Below are 25,455 nucleotides of genomic sequence, written 5' to 3'. Positions count from 1 at the left end.
AAAAACCCACCAATTCACTATCTCAATAAATTAGAATACTTCATAAGATAAGGATCTTTTAAACAGAAATTTCAGGCTTCTGAAAAGTATGTTCATTTCTATGCACTCAATACTTGGTTGGGCCTCCTTTTGCATGAATTACTGCATCAATACGCAGTGGCATGGAGGCAATCATCCTGTGGCACTGCTCAGGTGTAATGGAAGCCCAGGTTGCTTTGATAGCGGCCTTCAGGTCATCTGCATTGTTGGGTTTGGTGTCTTTCATCTTCCTCTTAACAAGGTTCAGGTCAGGCGAGTTTGCTGGCCAATCAAGCACAGTAACACCATGGTCATTGAACAAGATTTTGGTACCTTTGGCAGTGTGGGCAGGTGCCAAATCCTGCTGGAAAATGAAATCAGCATCTCCATAAAGCTTGTCAGCAGAAGGAAGCATGAAGTGCTCTAAAATTTCCTGGTAGATGGCTGCGTTGACTGTGGACTTCAGAAAACACAGTGGACCAGCACCAGCAGATGACATGGCAGCCCAAATCATCACTGACTGGTAACTTCACACTGGACTTCACGCAACATGGTCTCTGTTAGGGCTGGGCGATATATCGCATGCGATTCTCACGCGCATTTAGCCGTAGTTCACTGATAAGCCACGCAAATATCGCGTTCATTATCAAAGGCGATTCATCTGCGATATGAACGTGATATTGCGTGGCTTATCAGTGAACTACGGCTCTGTCTGTTAAATGGCGCACCATTTGAAAGCAGGTGATGGCGATTTAGCGGTAATCAGGGAACTGGCTTTACTGACGAAATGCGCGTGAGAATCGCATGCGATATATCGCCCAGCCCTAGTCTCTGTTCATTTGGAAATTTAGGTCCCAGAGTCTTCCTCCAGACTCTGGGACCTAAATTACCAAATGAAATGCAAAATTTACTTTCATCTGAAAAGAGGACTTTGGACCACTGAGCAACAGTCCAGTTCTTTTTCTCCTTAGCCCAGGTAAGACACTTCTGACATTGTCTTCATTACCATTCTCAGGGTATAAATACTGGGTTTAGGTCAATTTCATAGAACTTGAAATTAAATATTCTAATAATTTGAGATACTGATTTTTTGATTTTGATGAGCAGCAAGCTGTAAACATCAAAATTAAAACAAAGTCTGAAAATATTTTACTTTATGTCTAATAAATCTAGAATATATTTAAGTTTCACTTTTTGAATTAAATTACAGAAAAAAAGTAACTTTTTCAGGATATTCAAATTTATTGAGATGCACCTGTATAAGACATCACAATAAACACTGGGTAATAAAATGTTGAAGTGAAAATTCTTTAGTTTGAACCAATCCATAAATATAACTTGAGGGGGAAAAAAAACCCCTAATACATTTAGTTTAACAAATTAGAGTATTTTTTTTAAGCTGGTCCAAAGTATATATTTTTTTTCAGTGTAGAACATGTCAGACATCTAATACATTTCTTGGTCTATATAAATAGCGATACAAAAAATAGTGCTATATTTACCTATAAAATATATATTTTTTCCACTTAGTAATGTAAATAGTAATGTAATAAATAGTAATATATTTAGATATTTTTATTTATATTTATAATATAATATATTTAAAATGGCACAAATAAGTGTTCTTAATACAATTCACAAAACCTTTTTAAGTTCAATCAATATAGTGAGAACATTTATTTTTAAGAGTGGAATATTTAAGGTTGATCAAGAGCTTAAAGACTAAATGAGCAGTCCATGTAGTGTAGTAGACCAAACACCCACATTAACGATGGACTCCTTTGTCTGGGCCATATCTGATATCACTCCATCCGTGATGATGAGGAGGATAAAGTACTGTGATCCATCCTTTACTGAAGCTGCGTATCTGCATGAAAGAGCACATTGTTACATTCATTAAACATCTCATTACTGGGGGATATGCAGTCAAAGCCTTTGGATTGTAATATAATTTCGCTGTATTACTACACTGCAGTCTGGCATCCCAATTATTTCCATCAGCTTATGAGGTAAATAAAGTACTCAAAAGCAGTAATATCTATAGAGACACAAGCAAATATATTCTGCACATTTAATTTGTCTGTGGTTGTAACAAACCTTTCCTCCAATACAATACAAATGAAGCCAATTATTAAATGCACATTAATACAACATGCAGCAATATGTGAGCATTACTATTTTTACATGACGTCTCTTTGTAAGTACTGTGTAATTCTGGCCATCTTTAGAAATGTAATTTCTCTAATGAATGGTCGGAACTGGAATTGGTGGAATTAATCAACACTCTCATGTACTGTAAAAAAACATGATTTTGTAAATAAAAACAAAGATTACTAGAGTATGTTTTAAAGGGGCAATATGAAAGCATCTGATCATAGCGATGTGAATATGTTTGCACCAGCTCTGCAATTCAACTGGCATCATGTCAACAGATGAGGTCATTTAAATTACACTGTTATGATAGTTTGATTATAAAGTACATTTTAAACTATATAGCTCTGGCTAGATAGGCGAACTAAAAGTCCTTAAAAATGAAACTAAGACAAACTAAACTGAATGTAATTGTGACAATCTACTGTAGGAAGTCATGGAAGGTTTCGTTTTTTTAAGTTTCATTACAATCTTTTCAGACATTGGCAATAAAAAAGCAGCACATGAAAATTCTTACATATAGCCCCTTTAAAATATATATATTACATCAGTTTTTCTACTTCAAAATTTCACTTTATTTCAACGTGTTACTTGCTGTTTCTCTGTAATTGTGTAACTGTTAAAGTAAATCCTACACCAATTTATTTTTTCAGTATGGCAATTCGTAACTATTATACACTATATTGTCAAAAGTTTTGGGACGCCTGCCTTTACATGCACATGAACTTTTTATGAACTTTGTGCACTGTCATGTTGGAACAGGAAGGGGCCATCCCCAAACTGTTCTCACAAAGTTGGAAGCATGAAATGTGGCGCTGTTGTGCGCTCTACAGGCTCACGCAACAGCACGTCAGACTGCTGCGGAATCAATTAATAACGCACATTTATGCCACGCGATTGCTTATAAGCTCATGTTGATGAATTATGACAATGTTTACTACACAATGTTTATATGGTAAAATGTTTTAAACGGTTGTAAGAATGCATATTTTCTCTCCCTTATCTGAACTTAAATGAGCAGCCTGCTACAGTGCGGACTGCAGACATTACAGAATAAGAGTCACGGTGTATTTCTGGATGGTTTATAATTATAAAATAAACTGCATTCAATTTAATCTAATTTCTATTTAATTCATAGTAAACTACAGTATCTTCTGTCACAGCAAGGAAAGACTAAGAACATTATTTGACACATTATTCAACATATTTTACAAGTATAAGGGTTATTATAGTTAACTAAACCTAAAACCATAAAAAAAAAAAAATCTTCATTACTTGAAATAAACGTTAACTGAAATAAAAAAATAAATATATATAAAAATGTAAATTTATTTTATTTCATCTAGTTTCCAAGCTTTAGCTTAACCTGATGTACTACCTAAACCGGAAATAAAAAAAACTATATAGACATTTAAAAGCAAAAACTAAAAGACATGAACACAAAAAAATTACTAAAACTTTTAACTAAAATTACAATGAAAGCAGAAAAACTAAAAATCTAATCTAATCACAATTTTAAACAAAAACTTTAACAGTACCTCAATGATAAGTGTGTCAATTTCTGAAAAGCACTGAATCGGGCTCTTTCGTGTCTTTTGAACAGTCAAAAACCGTCCGCTTTGGCGAGTAAATTACAGTTGGTTGTCTTAAGTGAACAAACAGTTTGGAGAATATCAGATGTATATCAGTGTGTTGGATCTGTGTTGTTAGAGAAATGCATTACAATTTAACTAAATTAGATTTTAGTTGACTAAATTTACTGTAGATTTACTGTATATTTAGTCGACTAAAACTAGACTAAAACAATTTCTGATGACTAAAATATGACTAAAACTGAATGGCATTTTAGTCAAAAGACTATGACTAAAACTAAACCAAAATTTGCTGTCAAAATTAACACTGCTGCTTATGCCCCACTGAAGGTTAAGTTTACTGATTACCCTTCATGCTTAGTTTCTTTCTAAAAAAAACGTGTTTCATATGAATTAATTTGCCAAAAAGTAAAATAGTTGCTTCATCATGAGATCAGGTTGAACTTATAATGGCAAATCTTTTTATAAAATGTTATAAATGTATTACATTTTTTAAAATCATAAACATAACTTTGCCAGTCCAACTGTACACACATTATATACATTTACATACACATTTAATAATAATAAAAAAATACAGAGTAAGTTTCTTCTGTTCTTATTATTAGATTTGGATGCATCATGGGTTTATCAGGTCTCTCTCTCCTCTCCCACACACTGTACTGAAGGATGTAGTTGTTCAGAGCACTGACACTTGACACCCTTTACTAGCCTCCTTCAACTCTGTGATTTGTGCTTCAAGAAATATCTACAGACTTCTGTGTGAGGAGAGAGGATGAAATGGTCTCTACCAGCCCCTGCTTTCTCAGATCAGCTTTGGTGGATTAAACCTTTGAAACGTAATGTTCCATTGAGGATTTAGTACACAGATCTGCTGTACACAGAAATGCTCAAAACATTTCTTCAACTGTCACTGAAAATGTGCAGATTTACAAATCCTCTTGCAAACACACTTGCATTTTGTGAACTGTGGCGCATTGAACACACACATAACCGGAAACTATGAGCTGAATTCTTTTTTTAATCAACTGTATGTTATAAAGCTTAGTGCAAGTAGTCCATTATCATTAAAGTTCCAGAAACAGAAAACATCAGAAACAAAATAGGTGTTATGGTGTTAACATATACAGTGTTTTTTTTTTTTTTTTTTTTTTTAATTTTGATGTTAACTAGGGATGCACCGATACCATTTTTTAAGGGCTGAGTACGAGTACAGATACTTTTTTTCTAGTACTCGCTGATACCGATGCCTAAACATTTATTAATTTCTCTCTCTCTCTCTTTTTTTTTGGTGATGTTGCAGTTTTCCAAGCACAACACAGACTTATGAGCTTAGGACAGCTTCTTTATTTATTACTGTAATTAAAAAAGTAATAATTTTTATGTGTTTGTCACAAACTTCAAGAACAAAAATTTCACAGTGTCCAATAACCTTCAAAAGGCATAATTACCAATATATATGTATATATATAATTGTTGTTATATAAAAAGAAATTTACAAACAAATTACAAACAATACAACAAATACTATAGAGATACAAATTAAATAAACTTGTTTTTCAGATACAGTAGGTTTATTTACCATGTATACATTTATTTAACGTCTTTTGTTGTTTTATTAACATTAATGACAAATATAGGCTATGGTCCCTTTAAGGCCGAATCCATGGATACTGACACATATCCTGTTTTCACCCAAATGTTTACATCCTCTTAAGCCATAACTGACTGTATTTACGTGAGATACTCCACACGATGGTAATTTTGACAACTATGTGCGCATGTGACCATTCAGGTGCGAGGAGAACTGATCGCGCGCTGTCTGAGAGAACTGGGATTGTGCGCAAGAAAGAGAGAGAGCGCGTGTGTGATTACGCCTATCCCGCCTTCACTAATCGATAACGAATTGTGATTGAAAGCATGCAGTTCGCAATGTGTGGGTTGTCATCATTAATTTTTAAAGGGTTACTTCACCCAAAAATGAAAATTGTGTCATTAATGACTCACCCTCATGTCGTTCCAAACCCGTAAGACCTCCGTTCATATTCGGAACACAGTTTAAGATATTTTAGATTTAGTCCAAGAGCTTTCTGTCCATCCAATTAAAAAGTATGTACGGTGCACTGTCCAGACCCGGAAGAGAAGACAATGCTGAATAAAGTCATAGTTTTTGTTATTTTTGGACCAAAATGTATTTTAGATGCTTCAAAAACTTCTAACTAACCCACTGATGTCACATGGACTACTTTGATGATGTTTTTATAACCTTTCTGGATATGGACAGTGCACCGTACATACTTTTTAATTGGAGAGACAGAAAGCTCTCTGACTAAATCTAAAATATCTTAAACTGTGTTCCGAAGATGAACGGAGGTCGTACGGGTTTGGAACAACATCGTGAGTCATTAACCCTCTAGAGCCTGAGGCTGATTTGGGGCTTGGAGAAGTTTTGACATGCCCTGACATTTGTGCATTTTTCAGTTGTTCATAAACATATAAATGACAAAAATGTCATTATACTGTATTCAGCACAAACTAGGCTACAATAATATGTGAGGAACATGTATGTACATGTTTGTATTTTTGAAGGAAAAATGTTTATGCGTGGTTATTAAAAAAACAAAAAAAATAAGTCAATGAAATAAGGCCAAAAAAAGTATATTAAATCTGTGTTCACAAGACTTCTGGGTATTGGAGGTTGTAGACTAGAGTTTTTGCTTCAGAATTATGTAAAAATTATGCTGCCTACTCCTTCATATAAAACAATATATTGATTTAGTTTTTGTAAGACACTTTTTGTCAAGAAACACAGTATGCGTGGAGGCGTGAATCATCATGAATAATGGGCCATTTACACCTGAGAAGAAAAAAGAATCACATAATAATGACCTGAAATGACTTGCATAATAATGAGCTCTTTCAGTCAGGTAGGCTGTGAAAAAAACCCTCTGTAATAATGTCTCAGCTCATCATAAACAGCAATACTGTGAAATATTATTACAATTTAAAATAATGGTATTCTATTATATTCTTTAAAATATAATGTATTTCTGTGATGCAAAGTGTCTGAACAATTATGTTACCTCTATGGCATTTCATATAGGCTTTTAGCTTAAAAGCAAGACGTAAACAGAGTATTTTAAGTCTGTTTTGCTGCAATGTGAAAAAAATCCTGTTTTCGGACCTCAGGGAGTTAATGACATAATTTTCATTTTTGGGTGAACTAACCCTTTAAGTATTTCCACACCTCTGAGGTTGACATTGTTTCTGCGGCTGCCGCCGGTGTCTCTGTGCACAGAAAATTCTGTCAGTTACATCACGTGAGGTATCAGTCTTTGGTATCGGGGGTATTTTTACGAGTACGAGTACATGAGCATGGTATCAGGCCCGATACCGATACTAGCATCCCTAGTGTTAACATGTATTTGCGTATGCTGTCACAAAGATTTAAACTATTTCAAACTACTTTAGCATTCACAGTTTTAGAGTTTACATTTTAAACCCTTGTAAAATGTTATTATTATAATATTATGATATTAGTATGCATACTAGAACTTACAGCTACTATGAATATTAAGGCTAGTTTACAAGGCACAAATAAATGGCAATAACTAACAGTTGTTGGGTCGGCACTTGTCAGTCTTGGAATGTGATAGAACGGAAACTCTGACATTAATTTACAGTGAACAACTGTATATTTAACACTAACACAGATTAATACATGCTTGTTGTTCACTGTTAGTTCATGGTACCTAATGCATTAACTTGACACAGTGTGAAGACTACAGTTATGTTCATTGTTGGGGAAAGTTACTTTTAAAGTAATGCGTTACAATAATGTGTTACTCCCTAAAAAGTAACTATTTGTGTTAGTTACTTTTTACGGAAAGTAATGTGTTATGATACTTTCGTGTCATTTTTTCTTATATAGGCTTGGCTTGCTTGTTCCCTTTCAAAGGCTACACTCTAAGCTGCGCTTTATTCAGCACTATGGGAAAGTCTTTTAGTCGTGACCAGCTGTGAATATATGTGTAAAACAACATCAATTAAATTTACCTATATTTATAGCCTTGCGTGACGTCATTGGAATGAGTCGTAGCAAGGCTATAATTAGATGTGCCACCTGTGCATCAGCAGGTCTTTTGTCTTCAGAGACCATACTGTGAAGTGTGTGTGTGAAGCAGCTCTGTTCAAACTCTTTCCTTCCTTCGTTACTTTGTTAGGAGTTAGATTTGACAGGCAGTGCACAGAACTTTCTCTCCCATTGTTCCTTTTTCAACTGTGTCTGACAAGTGGAAAGTGAACGCACATATATGATATTATATATTTGAGATAAAGTCATCGCTGAACAAAGCAAACGGTGTGTGTCTCTGTGTTCTCGGTCCATCTCCGAATCGGACACACACCAGTATTGTTTTGTTTGTTTGGGGAAGAGCACGCTGCCCTTGCGTTGTAACAGGGCGAGTGCGAGCATTGTGAATGTTCACAGTTAAAGTGCTTAGCGTTCGCTTTGCTTATTTCAAAGGGGCAGCAACCACAATGTGATCGTGGGGCTCGCGTGGCGATTTGGCTGAGGAGCGAGAAACGGGTTCATACTTTATTACTCTCACTCTCACTCCGGGTCGCGATGTCCTTTACCGAGACCGAAGCGTGCTCCGGTGCTTCTTCGGCTTGGGCAGAGGACAATTAAGTGTTTTCCATTGGAATGGAATATGAGTTTGTCCATCTCTGAGCGTTCCTCCTGTGATGATAAAGCAAAAGTGAACTGCTCTGGGCGGTCATTCAAGCAGTGAAATACAAGCAGACCCCAAACATTTCTAATATAAATGTGTTTTGTACCCGTGACATCGACTCGATCGACTATCGTGGGTGCAAAGGCACGCGTTTATATGATGCTGCCTGGAGAGGAGAGGCGCTTGCATGCTATCTCTCCCCTAGGGGCGCATCATCAGAGGCGTTTCACAGCGAGTCGGGCTGGTACTGCACTGTACACAATGGCTGTGTTACAGGCATATCAGACTGATCTATGAAAGTTTTAAGTACAGCCTTTTATTCAGACCGTGTTTACTTGTCTGGTAAATGGCTGCATTTAATTCTGAGGAATTTATTAAGTGAAATGGCCTTATAATATATATTTATATTTATATATTTAATTATATGATATATAATATGCATATATAAGTAAAACAAATAGGTTCTCCATGACGTTAACTCGTTCATGGGGAAAACCTTATTTTTCTTGTGCCTTTGTGCCTTCAATGTCAACTTATTTGACCATCGTGGGTGCAAGGGCGTGTGATTTATACAATGATGCTCCAGTTTGAAGAGACGCTTGCGAGCTATCTCTTTTCTGGAGCTCATAGTCACTTAAAGAGACAGCACTCCCCACCAAGCTATGCATAATAACATCCATACTGGTGGGAAGGTGTTTTGATCAGTGTGTCAGACTGGTACTGCTCTGCACACTATGGCAGTGTTGCAGGTGGACCAGGATGACCTGCTAAGAAGGCTGTGGCGAGTTGTGCTTCCCCTTTTAAATCTGGGGACCAGCTCGTCACGCTCAGCAGCCTCATAATATCTAACACCCGCCCTTCTCAATATCTTCACATAAACCCTCCTTCCCCGCCACCTCTGGAGCAGCGGTTTTCAGTGACATGTTAGGTGTTCCATTGAATTCTGTAACATTTCAGGATGCGGAACATCTAACATCCCCTCAAGTGAAGTATCAAAATTAGTGCCCATTTCAGAGAACCTGGCAGCATGGAAACTACTGCCAGGGGTGTCTGCGTGGGTTCTAAAGACAGCAGAATTAGGATACAGAATCCAATTTAATTGTCGTCCTCCGCGTTTCAACGGTGTGGTCTCCACTACCGTGAAGCCGGGGCAAGCGACTTTACTGTCATAAGAACTGCAATCTCTGCTGGAGAAAGGGGCCATAGAGCATGTTCCCCCTCTAAAGAGAGAGTCAGGTTACTACAGCAGATACTTCTTAGTTCCCAAGAAGGACGGGGGGCTGTGTCCAATCTTAGATCTTCGAGGCTTAAACCATTCAGTCAAAGCTCTCAAGTTCAAGATGTTAACCGTAAAAATGATCGTGTCGCAAATCCAACACCATGATTGGTTTGTCACGATCAATCACAAGGACGCATAATTATTTTCACATAGAAATATTGCCACAACACAGGAGGTTCCTGAGGTTCGCTTTCGGGGGCAAAGATTACCAATATCGGGTTCTTCCATTCGGCCATCTAGTTTCTCTAGGGTTGTGATTAAACTAGAGGAAAGTGTTCTCTGTCCTACCCAGAGAATGACATATTTAGGGGTCATATGGGATTCGACCATGATGCAGGCACGATTGTCTCCCGCTCGAGACTATTCTAACCACCCTGAACAATGTCAGGCTAGGCCAAGATTGCACTGTTCTGCAGTATCAAGAAATGTTAAGTCTCATGGCATCAGCGTCCTCGGTGATTCCTATGGGCCTCTTGCACATGAGATGTTTCAGTTGTGGCTCAGAGCTGAGAGGTTTTGTCTAGGCAATTCTCTATGGCAAATAAGGGCAAGGACATGCGCTGAGTGCTTCATGCCCTTTCTAAAATCCATGTTTATGGTAAGGGTTACGCGCTGCGGCTTCGTTCCCTTTCTATGTGGCTCAGACCTCGGTTCTTCACCCTGGGTCCCACTCTAGGTGCACTGATGTTGGAAGATGCCAACAACAGGCGCTTCCTGTACGGGCTGGGGAGCGGCCTTAGGTGGCCGTCCAGTCCAAAGGGATATGGTGAGGTCATCATCTCGATTAGCACAACAATTGCCTCGAATTGATGGCTGTATTTCTGGCCCTGAAGTACTTCCTCCACCAGTTAAGGGGTTACCATGTCCTAGTGCGGGTGGACATTACTGCGGTAGCCTCTAATATGAATCGCCAGGGTGGCCTGCATTGCAACGTCTAGACAGGCTAGTGCAGCACGTTCTGCTCTGGGCTCAGGACAAGTTCCTGTCCCTCATGGCGATTTATATCCCCAGATATCTGTCCAGACAGAGCATACCGACGGGGGAGTAGAAACTCCACCCGAGGTAGTCAAATCTGGTAAAGATTTTATGAAACAGATGGACCTCTTCGCCCCAACAGGCAGCGCAATGTCCACTCTATTTCTTTTGGAGTCACCCAGCTTCCCCTGGGTCTGGATGTGATGAGCATATGTGGCCCAGAAATGAAACAAAGTCACAGATGCTCATGTTACGGCCCAAGCCTTTGTATGTATTATTTAGTGTGGTGTGTATTTTCTTTTTGTATTAATTTGGTTCTTTGTCTTCTCCCGAGGGTAAGCCCCGCCCCTGTGCACCTGCGGCCCATTCCTTTACAACGTGCTAGGCTGGATATAAGAGGGGAGAGTGTAGACACGTGAGGGTGCTGTTGAGTGTGTCGAACTTGTGCTGCCTCCATCAGAACTCCAGTCGCCAGGTCACCACTGCCACTGTCCTTAGCTCTATGTGAGCGTGGTGCACACTTGAGAAACCTCAACAATTACAACTCCAGTCGTGCCGCCGCCTCTGCCACTGTCTCTGGCTCTATGTGAGCGTGGCGCACACTCGAGTGAGGGCTCGTGCGGTAAGCTGACGCTGCCGGCCTGCTGTGCCCGACGAGTTCTGTGTGCGTCCTGATGGCCCGCTGTTGTTATTAAGCTGTTTTTTTATTTTTGTTTTGTTTTTGTTGATCTGTGTGTTTGTCATCTAATGTTCTTTGTGTCAGAGCGCTGGTTCTATACCACCTGAACAGTTACCTGCGATACGCGTGTGCTGCGGCATCAATAAACAGTTAAATTGTTTCTCTTTATCTCGCGTGTCCTTTTATGTTGCTTACCCCCTTCCCTAGCGAGCTCTTTGAAAGTGGGGTTCGTAACAGCTCAACACGCAATCATCTTCATTAAAAGTAATGAGATTAAATGATCTTACCAATGCTGACTGTTGCCGTAATTTATATTATTGCGGCCAAGTGTAAATGGAATCGTTTTGATAAATCAGATGACTAGGTGTAAACAGGCCCAAAAATGTGCACAGTGCAAAAACCAGGCAAACAGCGCATTAGCTATAAAAGAGCAATATAAAAGCAGTTTATTATTAAACTGCGTCAGCGCAACCTACGGCAAATACACAGAGAGAGATTAGAGCGGTGCAGTGTGGCAGATCTGTCTTCAGCACAGATGAGTAGAGTGGACACCGCAGTGACTATGTGTGTGTGGAACACAGGGGTGATAATGACTTGATGGACTGTCCCTTACTTCACATCCTCAGAAAATCCATGAAATGGGCACATAATTAGATACATAGTGTGAGGATGTGTCAGTCCACTGACTGTTGGCTCCCTTTAAACCATAATTAGTGTGGATTTAACATGAGATTTGTGAGCATAGAGATCTGACGTGCAATAACAGAACATGAGTTTTAGAAACGTTCAAGTATAAAAACAACCGCCATATGATGTAATAAATAAGAGCAATTTATTAATATCACAACACCTGTATAAAAGTGTTGGGTATATCACTGTGATATGGATAACATACACATAGCTACCTAGATTCATCAATTAATTCGTTTCAAGGCTGATTCAGTTACTAAATATGTGAAAGAATAATTTTGGCTGCAATATTGCGCAACGATAGTTCACTTTTAAGCATCCTTGATTCTAGAAATATTTTTTTCATTTTCTTTTAAAAAAAAATACTAATTACATTACTGTATCATTTTTTTTTTTTAAGAAGGTAACACTAATTAATTACTTAATTATTCACCATTACTGTGGCTTCTCTTTGTAGGATATATTTTCAGTAAAAAAATGAAATTAAAATAGTAAATTAAATACATAGAAAAGCATTGTTATATTTCAAAACATATTTTTTTTTACATTATAAATTTAGATGCAGTCCATATGTTGATATTGTTCACCTGTCACTAGACATCAGTCTATCTAAAAAAAATGTTTTACGATTCTGAAAATTTCAACGTGATCTCTTTAATTATTCATATTTTGCAGCCCAGTATATCTTAAAAGAATGAAAATTCTGTCATTACTTTACTTTACATACCTTACTTACTCATTACTTATTACTAAAATTATTAGTATTTCCATTATTGCTTGATATCTATGTTGATATTCACTGAATATCTTGACATTCATTCTAGAGATATGCATTTCCACACCAAACAAAATAAAAGAGCAGGATAATGGCAATTTCTTGACAAAGTGTTGATTCTCTGAGAAAAGAGCTGGTGGTGAATGCTTTGCTCTCTATATTTATTGTACACTGTAGCAGGCATTGTTATTATGTGGTAGCTGAAATGTGCTTAGGTACTTGCACTGCAATTAAAGCATAATGAATTCAGTATTTTATTGCTGCTGATAGAGATGTAGATGCTCAGGTTCTCGCAGCCCCACAAGCTGTTAACAACATCCTTTAGATATTTTATTCTGACCTCTAACATTGTGAAAATTTTGGATAATCTTTTGAATTTTAGGAACTATCACAGTTCCCTTCTGTCCCGGACTCCATATCCCATGATCCTCCTTGTTTCCACACCTGCACTCACTTCCTCGTCATCTCCCCATCATCACGGATTACCTGCACCTGCTCCGGATCATCTGCACTCCCTTTATAATGGACTCACTTCCCTGCACTTCCTTGGCTGCGTCCGAAAACTGGAAAATGCTGCCTTCTGAGGACACATTTCAAGGTAGGAAGGCATGAAGGCACGTCCGAATCCAATGTTAGCTTCACTTCCTGTCTTAATGAGATACCTTCCTCAGATCAATTTTTGAAGGAAGCATAGATATCCTTAGGTATCTATAGGGATCCTTAGCTGCCTTTGATATCCCACAATCCTGTGCTTTCCATTCTGTGACAGTTGAGCTAGAAAAATAAAGATGCCGTCCGAAAGTTGTGTTTGCTGCTCAGTTTGTGTATAAATGTATGATTTTGACTAACATATTTCAATTTTGATATCATTTCTATCGAGAAATTACTACTGTAGTAATTATTTGTTTAGTTCTCACCAAAGCTTGCGCTATTTTTCGTGAGGTGCCTTCATGCACAAACGCTGCCGTACAAGTCATTCTCATTCATATAAGGCAGTGAGGCAGCAAGACAGCTACCTAGGTTTTCGGACGCAGCCCTTGTCTGTTCTTATGTTTGCTACATGTATGGTTGTTCTGTTTCTTTGTCATTAAATGTCTATTTTGTAGAAGTCCGACTGAGCTTTCCCTACTGCAACCACACGTAACAGAAGAACAGACCTAACCGTGAGGACTTCTACAAAGGATGGGAATATTTCTGGTCCTGATCACTCCAACAATCCGCAGACCCAAGGTTTTAGCAGGGGATCGTCTGTGGACCCTCAGGCAGGATGGTCGCCCGCTGGAGAGGTACGTGGAGGAACTTGCTGAGCTTTCTTGCAAGGTGAACTGGCCAGATGCTCCACTTAACGCCTGTTTTCTGAAGGGCCTGGACGAGGACACTATTCGTTATATTGAACCTGCCTGTTACTTCTCCCTAGTCGAGTCTATTAATCTGATTCTCTTTTTAAATGGTTCTGATTTCGAAATTGAAGAGGTTCAAGAGAAAACGTATCATCCTTGTATAGTCCCCTCAGAAAAACACGCGGCCTGGTCACCAACCGACAGTCTCCTCCACATACCCCTCCCCTCCAGTGGGTATTCCCATGTGGTCCTGCTTGATCTGGAGCCCAAACCGCCCAAAATAGCTGCTGCCACGGGGGGGCCATATACCCGTGGGTGGGGCTCCTGACCCCTCCACGGCCACCCAAGGTCCTAAATCTGCCCTGGAGACCTCTGTACCTGCCTGCACCTCCCTCATCCACGTGTAGGTCTCCAGGGCTTCCACCCCCCCTCCCCGGTTGTTCCATCAATGGCGCGGGGTCTTATTTTAATAAGACATGGAGCAATAAATGTATTAATATTTCAAAAATTATTATTTTCATTCTACTTCTCGGTTCAGCTTTTGCTGATTTGGACAGTGCACATTTAGGATGCTTTCACCTTGGTTCGATTGCCTGGTCTGAAACAGAGTTTGATCACTCCCCCCTCCACCTGCCCCCGTTGGACTGTGTTCACATTATATTATTTGGGTCTGAACCGCGGTGCGTTTGTGTCAAAGCAGCAGGAGTTTACACCGGTGCTTGGTAACGACGGCGCAGGAGAAGGTGGCAAAATGCATAGCATTGCTCACCTGACTTTTATATATTTGTTTTTGAACCCCTTGTTTTGTTTACAAAGCTTTAGTACGTAACGGCACTTGTGTCTATCTGCTGCGAATGTCATGCAAAATGCTCTAAAGAAAGCTGAAGGCGAGCAGATATGTTATAAAGCTATCTGCTTGCAAGTACGCCAGTCACAACTATCAGGAAAGTCAAACACACATTTTTATCAAATCATACGTTATTAATAGCCGTTTACATCTGTGATTTAGTACGACTGCGTACATGTCAGCAGCAAACCATACCAGAGTTCACATGAACCATACCCCAGACCACCCTTTTTAAGTGGACTTGGGTACGGTTGGCGGGTGCGCACCTGAGTTCGGAAGACAGCGTTCACATCATCCAATCGAACCAAAATCTGATGTCAATCGAATCCGGGTGTGCACCAAAAGTGAAAGTACCCTTATTGATCTCTGAAGACACCTTTTTTAATACTGCTTTGTTATTTACAATGACCTAAATTTTCCTATTTATTGTAAAATTTTCAATTAAGATAAAAACAAAACAAAAACTAAATTCATCCGGCTTTTTAAAATTATTAATTGTTTACTTTATAAACTCAATACAAAGTAAATATTTACCACATAATATATTCAAAATTTCTTTTAGTTTTATAATTACAATATTAAAGCTGATTAACAGCATGTTGTCTTTATATTATATTTTTTTAAATGTTTTTTTCCTTCCCTTTTACACAGAGTTAAATGAGTCTTAATGCATAATATATCTCCCTTTACATTTTAGGAAAGGTCTCAAAATAGGGGATTATCAATATGGGGATTCATGGCATCAAAAAGTTTAAAAACACAATTTAGGGCCTTGTCCATGCAATTCGACAAAATGTTAACCCTCTATCTTATTCTTTTAATGCATGCCAATTGGGTACTTAAAATTCCTGTGTGGCTTTGACACAGATCTAATTTTCAGGCCATTGTGCCACATTTATGATAGCCATTTAATGTTTTCCTCTCATCATTTTGGATGATACAGACCAGGAATGATTCTATTTGGGACAGCATAAGATCAAATCTTATAGTTGCAAGTCTAGCTCCTCGGCTCATTTGAAGTAATTTGAAGGTCATATATCACACCTCGAAGGCCATTTCGGATTGGATTATGTCTGTGTAACTGTAACACACTTTGTTTGGATGATGCACCTGGGGGTTTTGCATGTTTTGAGAATATTTGCCTGTAGCCAATCTCTGAAAATGTGCAAAATCTGCATTGTTTGTTGAATGATATTTCTCAATCAATGCAAGTTGTTGTTTGCTTGCTTCATTTCAGCAATAGAAGAATCATTTGACTGTGCTTTATACCAGCCATCTATCACAGGTTTAATGTCCACCTATATATAAAATGAACATGGTTTTCCAAGGCTATTTTTATTACAGACATAGTAGCTGTAATAAGTCGCAAGATGGCTCCAATCAACTTCTGCTGATATGAAAAGATAGATGGCAGAGTAATATGAGAGACAGGAAAGTAGAACGAGTATGGACATGGACATGGACAACGGTAAAATATTTAGTGCAATGGTAAATATACAAAAATACTCCACCATTCAGCCTCGTGATTGACCAATCAGACTCAACTATTGTAGAGAGCAAAGTAATAAGAAAAGATAAACAACTCTTTTATGAAGTTTAATTGCAGTACAATTATCTAAACTATTGGATTATGGAAAAAGGCCTGCAATACTGCAGCTGTACAACTATGTAAATGCAAACACTTCAAGCTACAAAAGCTCAATTTTGTTTATCATTGTGTTAACAAAATATATCAGATTACAATTTTCCAGTATGCAATGCATACATTCTTACACAAGGGGCGCTATAGCTAAAATTAGTGTAAATTGTCTTCTTCAGCTGTCTCTTTCAGGATTAGAGCTGAGCAAGTTAGTTAAATGTTACAGCAGTTAAAATCTTATTATTTGAGGGTAACCTGTCCCCTTAAAGTTGGCAAGAAACTGAAATTTTGATAAACTTTTCTTCCTTATTGTGATGTTACAGTATATTAGTGTTGTCAAAAGTACCGACTTCGGTACCTAGTCGGTACTGAAATTTAAAAAATGTGACGCTTTGCGCGCTGTTGAGTGGATTCGTAAACATCTCTGATTGGCTGTTGTTTTCACGGCTCATCGGATATGTCTGTGATAGGCTTCAATGATCAACGCTGTAAAAACGTAAATAGTCATCAATTAATCTCTTCACTAAGCGCTTACACAGATACACACGGGAGCGTTTGAAAGCAGACGTCTATCGCGGATCGGTCCACTGTTAGACACCTGCTTTCAAAGCTCGCGCTCCCACTTTCAAAACGCTTTCAAGTTCAAACACTTCCGTGTGCTTTCAAATGCTCCCATGCGTTGATCATTGTAGCCAATCACAGGCATATCCGATGAGCGCGTCAACACAATGGCCAATCAGAGGTGTTTACGAATCCACTCAACAGCACTCAAAGCGTCACATTTTTAAATTTTCAGTACCGACAGGTACCGAAGTCTGTACTTTTGACAACACTACAGTATATCTGAGTAAAATGGCTTATTGAATGAGAACATATGTAAAGCAGGAATTGATTTTGTCCATTGAGAATCGATTGGATCATAGAAAGTGGCAGTTGCAAACTATTTACACGACAATCAGTGCATTTACATGCACCCTCTTAATGAGATTATAATGAGATTTTGGCAATATTGCGATTAAACTTTCATGTAAATGCTATACTTCAATTAAAGTAATGCGATTAAGCTCATAATCGTAGTAAGCATAACTGCAATAAACTAGGTGGTGTACGCTGATATTAATCGCAATAAACAGGCATGTAAACAGCTTAATCGCATTATTCCCACTCTGACCAAAGTGCACATGTGCTCGGACGTACATGGATGCCATGTGTTGTTCCCTTTCAAGGGAACTCGTGCTGCGTAGTCGCTATGGGAACGCCTCTGCGTGATTGCGTCGTGAAGCACTTATGAAATCAGTCCAATGGGGTGATGGAACGTCATAGGTGGGTGACGTTACTGACCAGGAACTATAAAGCCTACCCGAAAACACTCTCATTCAGCTTCTGTGCCTTCAGCAAGCGCTACATGTGAAATCATTTGTCCTATTTATTGTTGTCTGTCTACTAACTTTATATTATGGCAAGCAAACAGCATTTCGGAAAGTGTGTTTTCCCTGCATTTTGGGCAGAGATACACACCAGATGTGTGTTGTTTGTTTTGGGAGTGCGGCATGCCCAGGCAGCTTTTGAGGAAGCTGCTTGTGAGCATTGTGATTTTCTTTATGAGGCTGCACTCCTGCTGAGTCCTCTTTGAGGAGGGTGGCTCGGCTCGCGTTCCTCACGGCTTGGGTTCCGCTTCTGCCAAGGCAGACCGGCGCCTGATGTCGTGGGGTTCGCAAAATTAACAGAGGGTTTTTGAGACGGGCACTGCCCTATCTCAGCCCTTGATCTGATGACCGTCATTGCTGCTCAAGAGACTGGTTCCCTGAGTAGTTTTTTTTTCTCCAAAAAGCCAGATGGCACTCACCTCCTTATATGGTGCCCATCTGCCTTTTTGGTGCCCTCAGGGGGCGCTCTGCCAACCCCTCTGCAACACCGGGGCGCAGTAGTTCCCTGCGTGTTATCCGAGGGTGGCGTGCGCCCTCTAGTGCAGCAAAGCCAGTTGTTCCCTGCCGGGGTTCCGCTTCAGGGCACTGTGCTGGCTGCCCATATTTTACCAGAGACCAGCCTCGAGAGGCTGGTACCCTTAGTAGATTTCCTGACAGAGTGAAGTCTGTCATTTATATCTACAGTGGGTCCTGCACACAATAGAAAAAGGGTATGCAGTTCAGCGCCCCAATTCAACGGGGTCCTACCCACAGTGGTGGGTCCCGAGCAGGCTCTCGTGATGGCACAAGAGGTAGTGACTCTTCTGCAAAAGGAGGCTATAGAAAGGGATCCTCCTCCCAGCAGGGAGTCAGGGGTTTTTACAGCCACTATTTCATTGTGCCAAGGAAAGATGTTGGAGTTGTGTCCTACATTAGATCTGCATCAGCTATCGACACAAGTTAGCACTGCTGACAATAATATATATTGTGTCACAAATCAGGTCCAAGGACTGGTTTGTTATGATAGATCTCTCATGTATCAATCCTCCCGCAACGCAGGAAGTTTCTAAGGTTTTATTTCAGGGACGGAGCATTCCAATATTGGGTTCTTCTTTTCGGCCTAGCACTGTCACCCCACACCTTCACCAAATGTGTAGACGCGGCTCTGACTCCCTTGCGTATGCAGGGCATCTGCATTCTAAACTACACAGAAGTTTGGTTGATTCTGGCTCAATCAGAGCAGATGGCAATTCAACATTGAGATGTTGTTCTCGCTCACATGAGAAGGTTGGGGTTGAGATTAAACGCAAAGAAAAGTGTGCTTTCTCCAGCTTAGAGGACCACCTATCTAGGCGTGGTATGGGATTCGGTGATTATGCGCGCCCATATATCTCTGACTCGCATAACATCAATTCTCACTACCGTCTTAGACATAAAGCTAGGCCAGTCACTCACTGTCAAACAGTTCAGAGACTGTTAGGTCTTATGGCAGCAGTGTCCAACATGATACCTTTTGGCCTACTGAACATGAGACCACTACAGTGGTGGCTCAAAACTAAGGGGTTCTCACCGAGGAGGGAATCTTTTTCGTATGATCAGAGTCACGCGGCGATGCTTCGTGCTCTAGTCATATGGAAGCAACCTTGGTTTCTGTCCCAGGGACCTGTGCTGGGGGCTCTCAGTCGTCGCGTCACACTAACGACAGACGCATCCTTCACGGGCTGGGGGGCGATCATAAGTGGTCGCTCGACTCGAGGTCTGTGGCAGGACCATCATCTTTCGTGGCACATAAAACTGCCCGGAGATGATGGTGGTATTTCTAGTTCTGAAATATTTTCTTCCAGACCTCAGGGACCATCATGTGTTAGTTTGATCAGACAACACATCGGTGGTCTCATATATAATTCATTAGGGGGAGGGGAGGGGGGGGGGGTCCTGAGAGAGAAGGACCTTCTCTCTCAGGCGGGCGGTCTAATACTGCACCCCCGCCCAGAGTTATGGAAGCTGTGGGCGTGGCCTCTGAGGGGGCACAGCTCATAGATTCCAGTCTCTCAACTGAGGTTGTTGAGACCATTCTCCAATCCAGAGCTCCCTCCACAAGGAAACTCTACACCTTGAAGTGGAGATTTTTCACTTCTTGGTGTGAAAATCACCAGTGGGATCCAGTCAACTGCCCGGTTAGCGCAGTACTGGAGATCCTGCAGGAAAGATTTTCTTCAGGGTAATCCCCCTCCATGCTAAAGGTGTACGTAGCGGCCTTAGCTGCTTACCACGCTCCTTTCAGTGGGGTATCTTTGGGGAGACACCCGCTTATCACTCGTTTCCTCCGTGGCACTTTGAGGCTTAGACCTGCAGTTTGCACAAGAGTACGGCTTGAGTTTTTTGGCCATTGTGTTACAAGGTCTTTCTATGGCCCCTTCAAGCCTATCGAAGAGATTCCAGAGAATTTCTCACACTTAGACAGTGTTCCTCCATGCTATTATGTCTCACAAGCGAATTGGAGACATTCAACCCCTGTCGGTATCTCCATCGTGCCTCAAATTTGCGTAGGTCCTCACTAATACTGTGAGACCTATTGCACTGCAGGCATTCTGTCCTCCATTTATGACGTCGGACCAGGAAAAGCTTATCTGCTGTGCCCAGTTTGAGCACTGGATGCTTATTACCACAGAGCTATGCCATGTGAACTAAGTCTAAGCAAATCTTTATATGTTTGGGTCACCTAAAAAGTGTACCCTGCATCTAAGCAGAGAACAAGCAAGTGGGTGGTCTAGGCCATCTCACTGGCTTATGAGTCGGCTGGTCAGCCTTCACCTTTGGCTGTTAGCCCACTCTACGAGGAATATGGCAAAATATTGGTGATGCGGCAGGCTGGTCCTCACCCCTCACATTCATGGGGTTTATGAACTAGACCTTGGCTCCACTTCAGGGGCGCAGGTGTTACTGTGAGTTGTGCACCTCGGCTTCACACGAACGGTCACTTGCTCATATGGCGACGTTGGTATTGTCGTTCCCATAGCGACTACGCAGCGCGAGTTCCCTTGAAAGGGAACGTCTCGGTTATGTATATAACCTTAGTTCCCTGAATAGGGAATGAGACGCTGCGTCGCCTTGCCATATTCCCGGCATGCCCGGAAGCGCCTTGCTTCAGGATTCAGAAGCTGAATGAGAGTGTTTTCAGGTAGGCTTTATAGTTCCTGGTCAGTGACGTCAAACACCTATGATGTTCCATCACCAATCACGCAGAGGCGTTCCCATAGCGACTACGCAGCGTCTCGTTCCCTATTCAGGGAACTAAGGTTATATACATAACCGAGACATTCACACAACTTCATGAATGACATGATTCTGAAGTTTTCTCTTCACCAAATTGATAAACTCTGTCAACACAACTCGCTGCTCTGCTCTGTATCCTCAGAACAGCGCAGCGGCATGAAGAATGTGACAGCAGCTTAGGCAAACCCAGCATTGCGATGTTCATCACGGCGCAAAATAATATCCAGTGCGTCCATAAAAATATATTTTGAATTTGATGTGATAAAATTTAAAACAATGGCCAGTGGCATGAATATTGTATGCCTATCTGAGTATGGTATAACCATACTTATTAAATAATCAGAGTTATGAAAATTGCATGTAAACTGGAGTGAAGAGTTCTGCTTGTGTCATGTAAACAACTTACTGCGATTAAGACCTTACTCTGACTATGAGAAATAATCACATTATTGGTGCACATGTAAACATAGTCACTGACATCACTAAAAATGGAAACGTTTTTCCTTTGTGCTTTTGAAAAGTTTTACGTACAGATGACAAAGATGTCAAAACAATCCCTGTTCACACGGATCCGTGAAAAAGTCTAAAAACGTATAGAAACAATACTCGCCTATAGACTGAACACATAATACGCGTAATAATGCGCATGATGTCACTATTTTCACAAATTCGTGTATTTGTAGCTTGCACAGAGTCAATAATGGAATCGATTTCAAAAACCTGCACTTTTCACAAACCCGTTTGCTGTTTCAGGCCCCCAAAACGTCATTGTCGTGTAAAAAAAAAAAGTTAAAGTTGTGTAAATGTCCCCCTTTTAATGCATGATTGCTGGAAGACAAGGGATTGAAACTCATCTGGCCATTGGACAACATTATTGCTCAGCCCTCTTACTGGAATAAACATCATAAACAAGATGTCGCAGCAAGGGGTAGAGGATGCTAACGTGTTAGATTAAATATTATGAGGGCACATATTTGTGAAAAAAAGTTTATAAGCAGCACTGCAACAATGCATTAAAAAAATAAGAATTATCAATTTAGATTTTATTGTTGTGGTTTGTTACCACCATAGTAATGCAAGAATGCTGAAGATAAAAACACAAAATTTGGTTCTGAAATTTTCTGAATGTACCTGGCTACATGGTTGATGACAGGCGAGAAGTTGGTGGGACCGTAGAGCTGGACGGACTTAAGACTCTGGTAATACGCTTCCATGACTCCATCAATGCCATTGCAATATGGATTCTGAGGGTTTCCATTCTGTAGAAACATAGAAAAAAATATTGCGAAATCAAATAATGGTATACATGGCCTCGTTCAACCTCTGGTGTAGGTGTGACAACTCACAATGGAAAGTTCACATTTTAGAGACATAAACACATGTTTACATTCTTTGAAGAAAATGTAAGTGCCACTTGTAAGGTTGCCAGGGAGTTATGTGGTTGCTATGAGATGTTCTGAGTGCATTGCAACTTGATTGGTGGGATGCTAGGTTGTCATGGGCAGTCACTAAGTGGTTACTTTTTTATCCCAAGTCAAAAGTACCCCATATTGTCTATAATATTCTGGTCTCCAGACATGCCTCAAGGTTCATCTTTTCAAAGTCTATAGATTTTTTTTTTTTTTTTTTTTTGCCAGTTTCATCATTCATCAATTGTTCTATAATTTTGCTGACTGCACAAAAGCATTCAGTTCACTCTCTATAAAACACAAAGAACTACTGGTATCATGCAACATCCAATTCGTGTCACTCCATGAGATTTTTGTTTCTAGGTAAAAAGAAAGTACAAGGGATAAATTGTGATGTTTTGGATTTTTTAAGTATAAAAAGAGGCTTGTAATTCCAAGAAAGGATCCGTCAAGTGTATGTATAAAACCCTGTTCTGAAATTGAAAGTTTTTTTTGCTTCATACACATAGTGAGAGAACATTCAGAAACATTGATATCAAAAAACCTTGTGTCCTCACAACTGGATATCCTGCATATCTACAGTGCATAAAGCTATCGGTGCAGGACAGGTGTTTTAAGAGTTGCTTACCAGGGCAAACTCATGGGATATTCTCCCATCAGGAGGCAGTTTGGCTCCGAAGCCCAGTGCAGGGAACATCTTGTCGCTGTCATAGTCCTGTATGATCTCCCCCACAGCTTTGAGTGCCATGGCGTAGGCGTTGAGCTGATAGGGACTCATGTAATGAAGGGAAGTGGGCTGGGCTGGGTTGCCTGGGAACCGTGTGAAAGAAAATGTGTACTTTTAGTGCAACTTAACCATTTGAAAGGTAAAGCTTGGCTAAACACATTATATAAAGCCCATAATGCTATAAATCATTTAATATTCTAATTTTCAATTTTAATCGTCATTTTATATATATATATATATATATATATATATATATATATATATATATATATATATATATATATATATATATATATAAAACCACAATTGATGACCACAGTTAACTACATTAGCTACATTATTGAAGAGAATAATACATTATAACCCAAACAATGCATAAAAATCTCTAAAAGCATAACTATGTATAGGTACAATTATAATGTATTTTAACAATGTTTACAGTTATTTATAACTAATCATTGTCATTATCCCAGCCAGTGTGCCCCTGTCTGAGGACCTTTGTTATTTTCTGTCTTGTGCCATGTTTTGTAGTTCTTTGTAGTTTTTCATGTTGATTAGTCTCCCCAGGTGTGTCTTGTTAGTTCCCTTGGTTACCCTTATGTGTTCCCACGACAATTTACCACGCCCCCTTCTGACCTTGTTATCTTGTGTATATATACCCCTGTCTTTCCCTTGTTCAGTGTCAGTTGATGTTTCACTGTAGATGCTCGTGTTTTTGTTTTCCTGATAATAAACCTAATCTGCATGTGTATCTGTGTATGTTTATGTATGTATATATGTATGTGTGTGTGTGTGTGTGTGTGTGTGTGTGTGTGTGTGTGTGTGTGTGTATATATATATATATATATATATATATATATATATATATATACATACAAACCCGATTTCAAAAAAGTTGGGACACTGTACAAATTGTGAATAAAAAAAGTGAGACATTTTGTCATGCCAAATATTGGCTCATTTTGGATTTCATGAGAGCTACACATTCCAAAAAAGTTGGGACAGGTAGCAATAAGAGGCCGGAAAAGTTAAATGTACATATAAGGAACAGCTGGAGGACCAATTTGCAACTTATTAGGTCAATTGGCAACATAAATAAAAAGAGCCTCTCAGAGTGGCAGTGTCTCTCAGAAGTCAAGATGGGCAGAGGATCACCAATTAAAATAGAGGAGTAATATCAGAAAGGAGTTTCTCAGAGAAAAATTGCAAAGAGTTTGAAGTTATCATCATCTACAGTGCATAATATCATCCAAAGATTCAGAGAACCTGGAACAATCTCTGTGCGTAAGGGTCAAGGCTGGAAAACCATACTGGATGCCCATGATCTTCGGGCCCTTAGACGGCACTGCATAACATACAGGAATGCTACTGTAATGAAAATCACAACATGGGCTCAGGAATACTTCCAGAAAACATTGTTGGTGAACACAATCCACCGTGCCATTCGCCGTTACCGGCTAAAACTCTATAGGTCAAAAAATAAGCCATATCTAAACATGATCCAGAAGTGCAGGTGTTTTCTCTGGGGCCAAGGCTCATTTAAAATGGACTGTGGCAAAGTGGAAAACTCTTCTGTGGTCAGACAAATCAAAATTTGAAGTTCTTTTTGGAAAACTGGGACGCCATGTCATCCGGACTAAAGAGGACAAGGACAACCCAAGTTGTTATCAGTGCTCAGTTCAGAAGCCTGCATCTCTGATGGTATGGGGTTGCATGAGTGCGTGTGGCATGGGCAGCTTACACATCTGGAAAGGCACCATCAATGCTGAAAGGTATATCCAAGTTCTAGAACAACATATGCTCCCATCCAGACGTCGTCTCTTTCAGGGAAGACCTTGCATTTTCCAACATGACAATGCCAGACCACATACTGCATCAATTACAACATCATGGCTGCGTAGAAGAAGAATCCGGGTACT

At 39.8% G+C, this 25,455-nt stretch overlaps 1 protein-coding gene across 2 annotated transcripts in view; it reads right to left on the bottom strand.

Moving 5' to 3' along the window:
- The window catches only part of LOC125246000 (copine-8), a 175,217-nt gene that overhangs the window by 6,606 nt on the left and 143,156 nt on the right, over window positions 1–25,455 (bottom strand). For both annotated transcript variants that reach the window (XM_048156830.1, XM_048156831.1), the window contains exons 15-17: window positions 23,438–23,619; window positions 22,532–22,659; window positions 1,783–1,885 (exon numbers count right to left, since the gene is read on the bottom strand). In XM_048156830.1, the coding sequence (XP_048012787.1) occupies window positions 1,783–1,885; window positions 22,532–22,659; window positions 23,438–23,619 (413 nt within the window). The remainder of the gene's footprint in view (window positions 1–1,782; window positions 1,886–22,531; window positions 22,660–23,437; window positions 23,620–25,455) is intronic.

The sequence above is a fragment of the Megalobrama amblycephala genome, linkage group LG14, assembly GCF_018812025.1.
Source record: "Megalobrama amblycephala isolate DHTTF-2021 linkage group LG14, ASM1881202v1, whole genome shotgun sequence".
NCBI classification, from domain to species: Eukaryota; Metazoa; Chordata; class Actinopteri; order Cypriniformes; family Xenocyprididae; genus Megalobrama; species Megalobrama amblycephala.
Note: the sequence above shows the minus strand (reverse complement) of the source record. Positions and strands in the feature narration are given on the sequence as shown.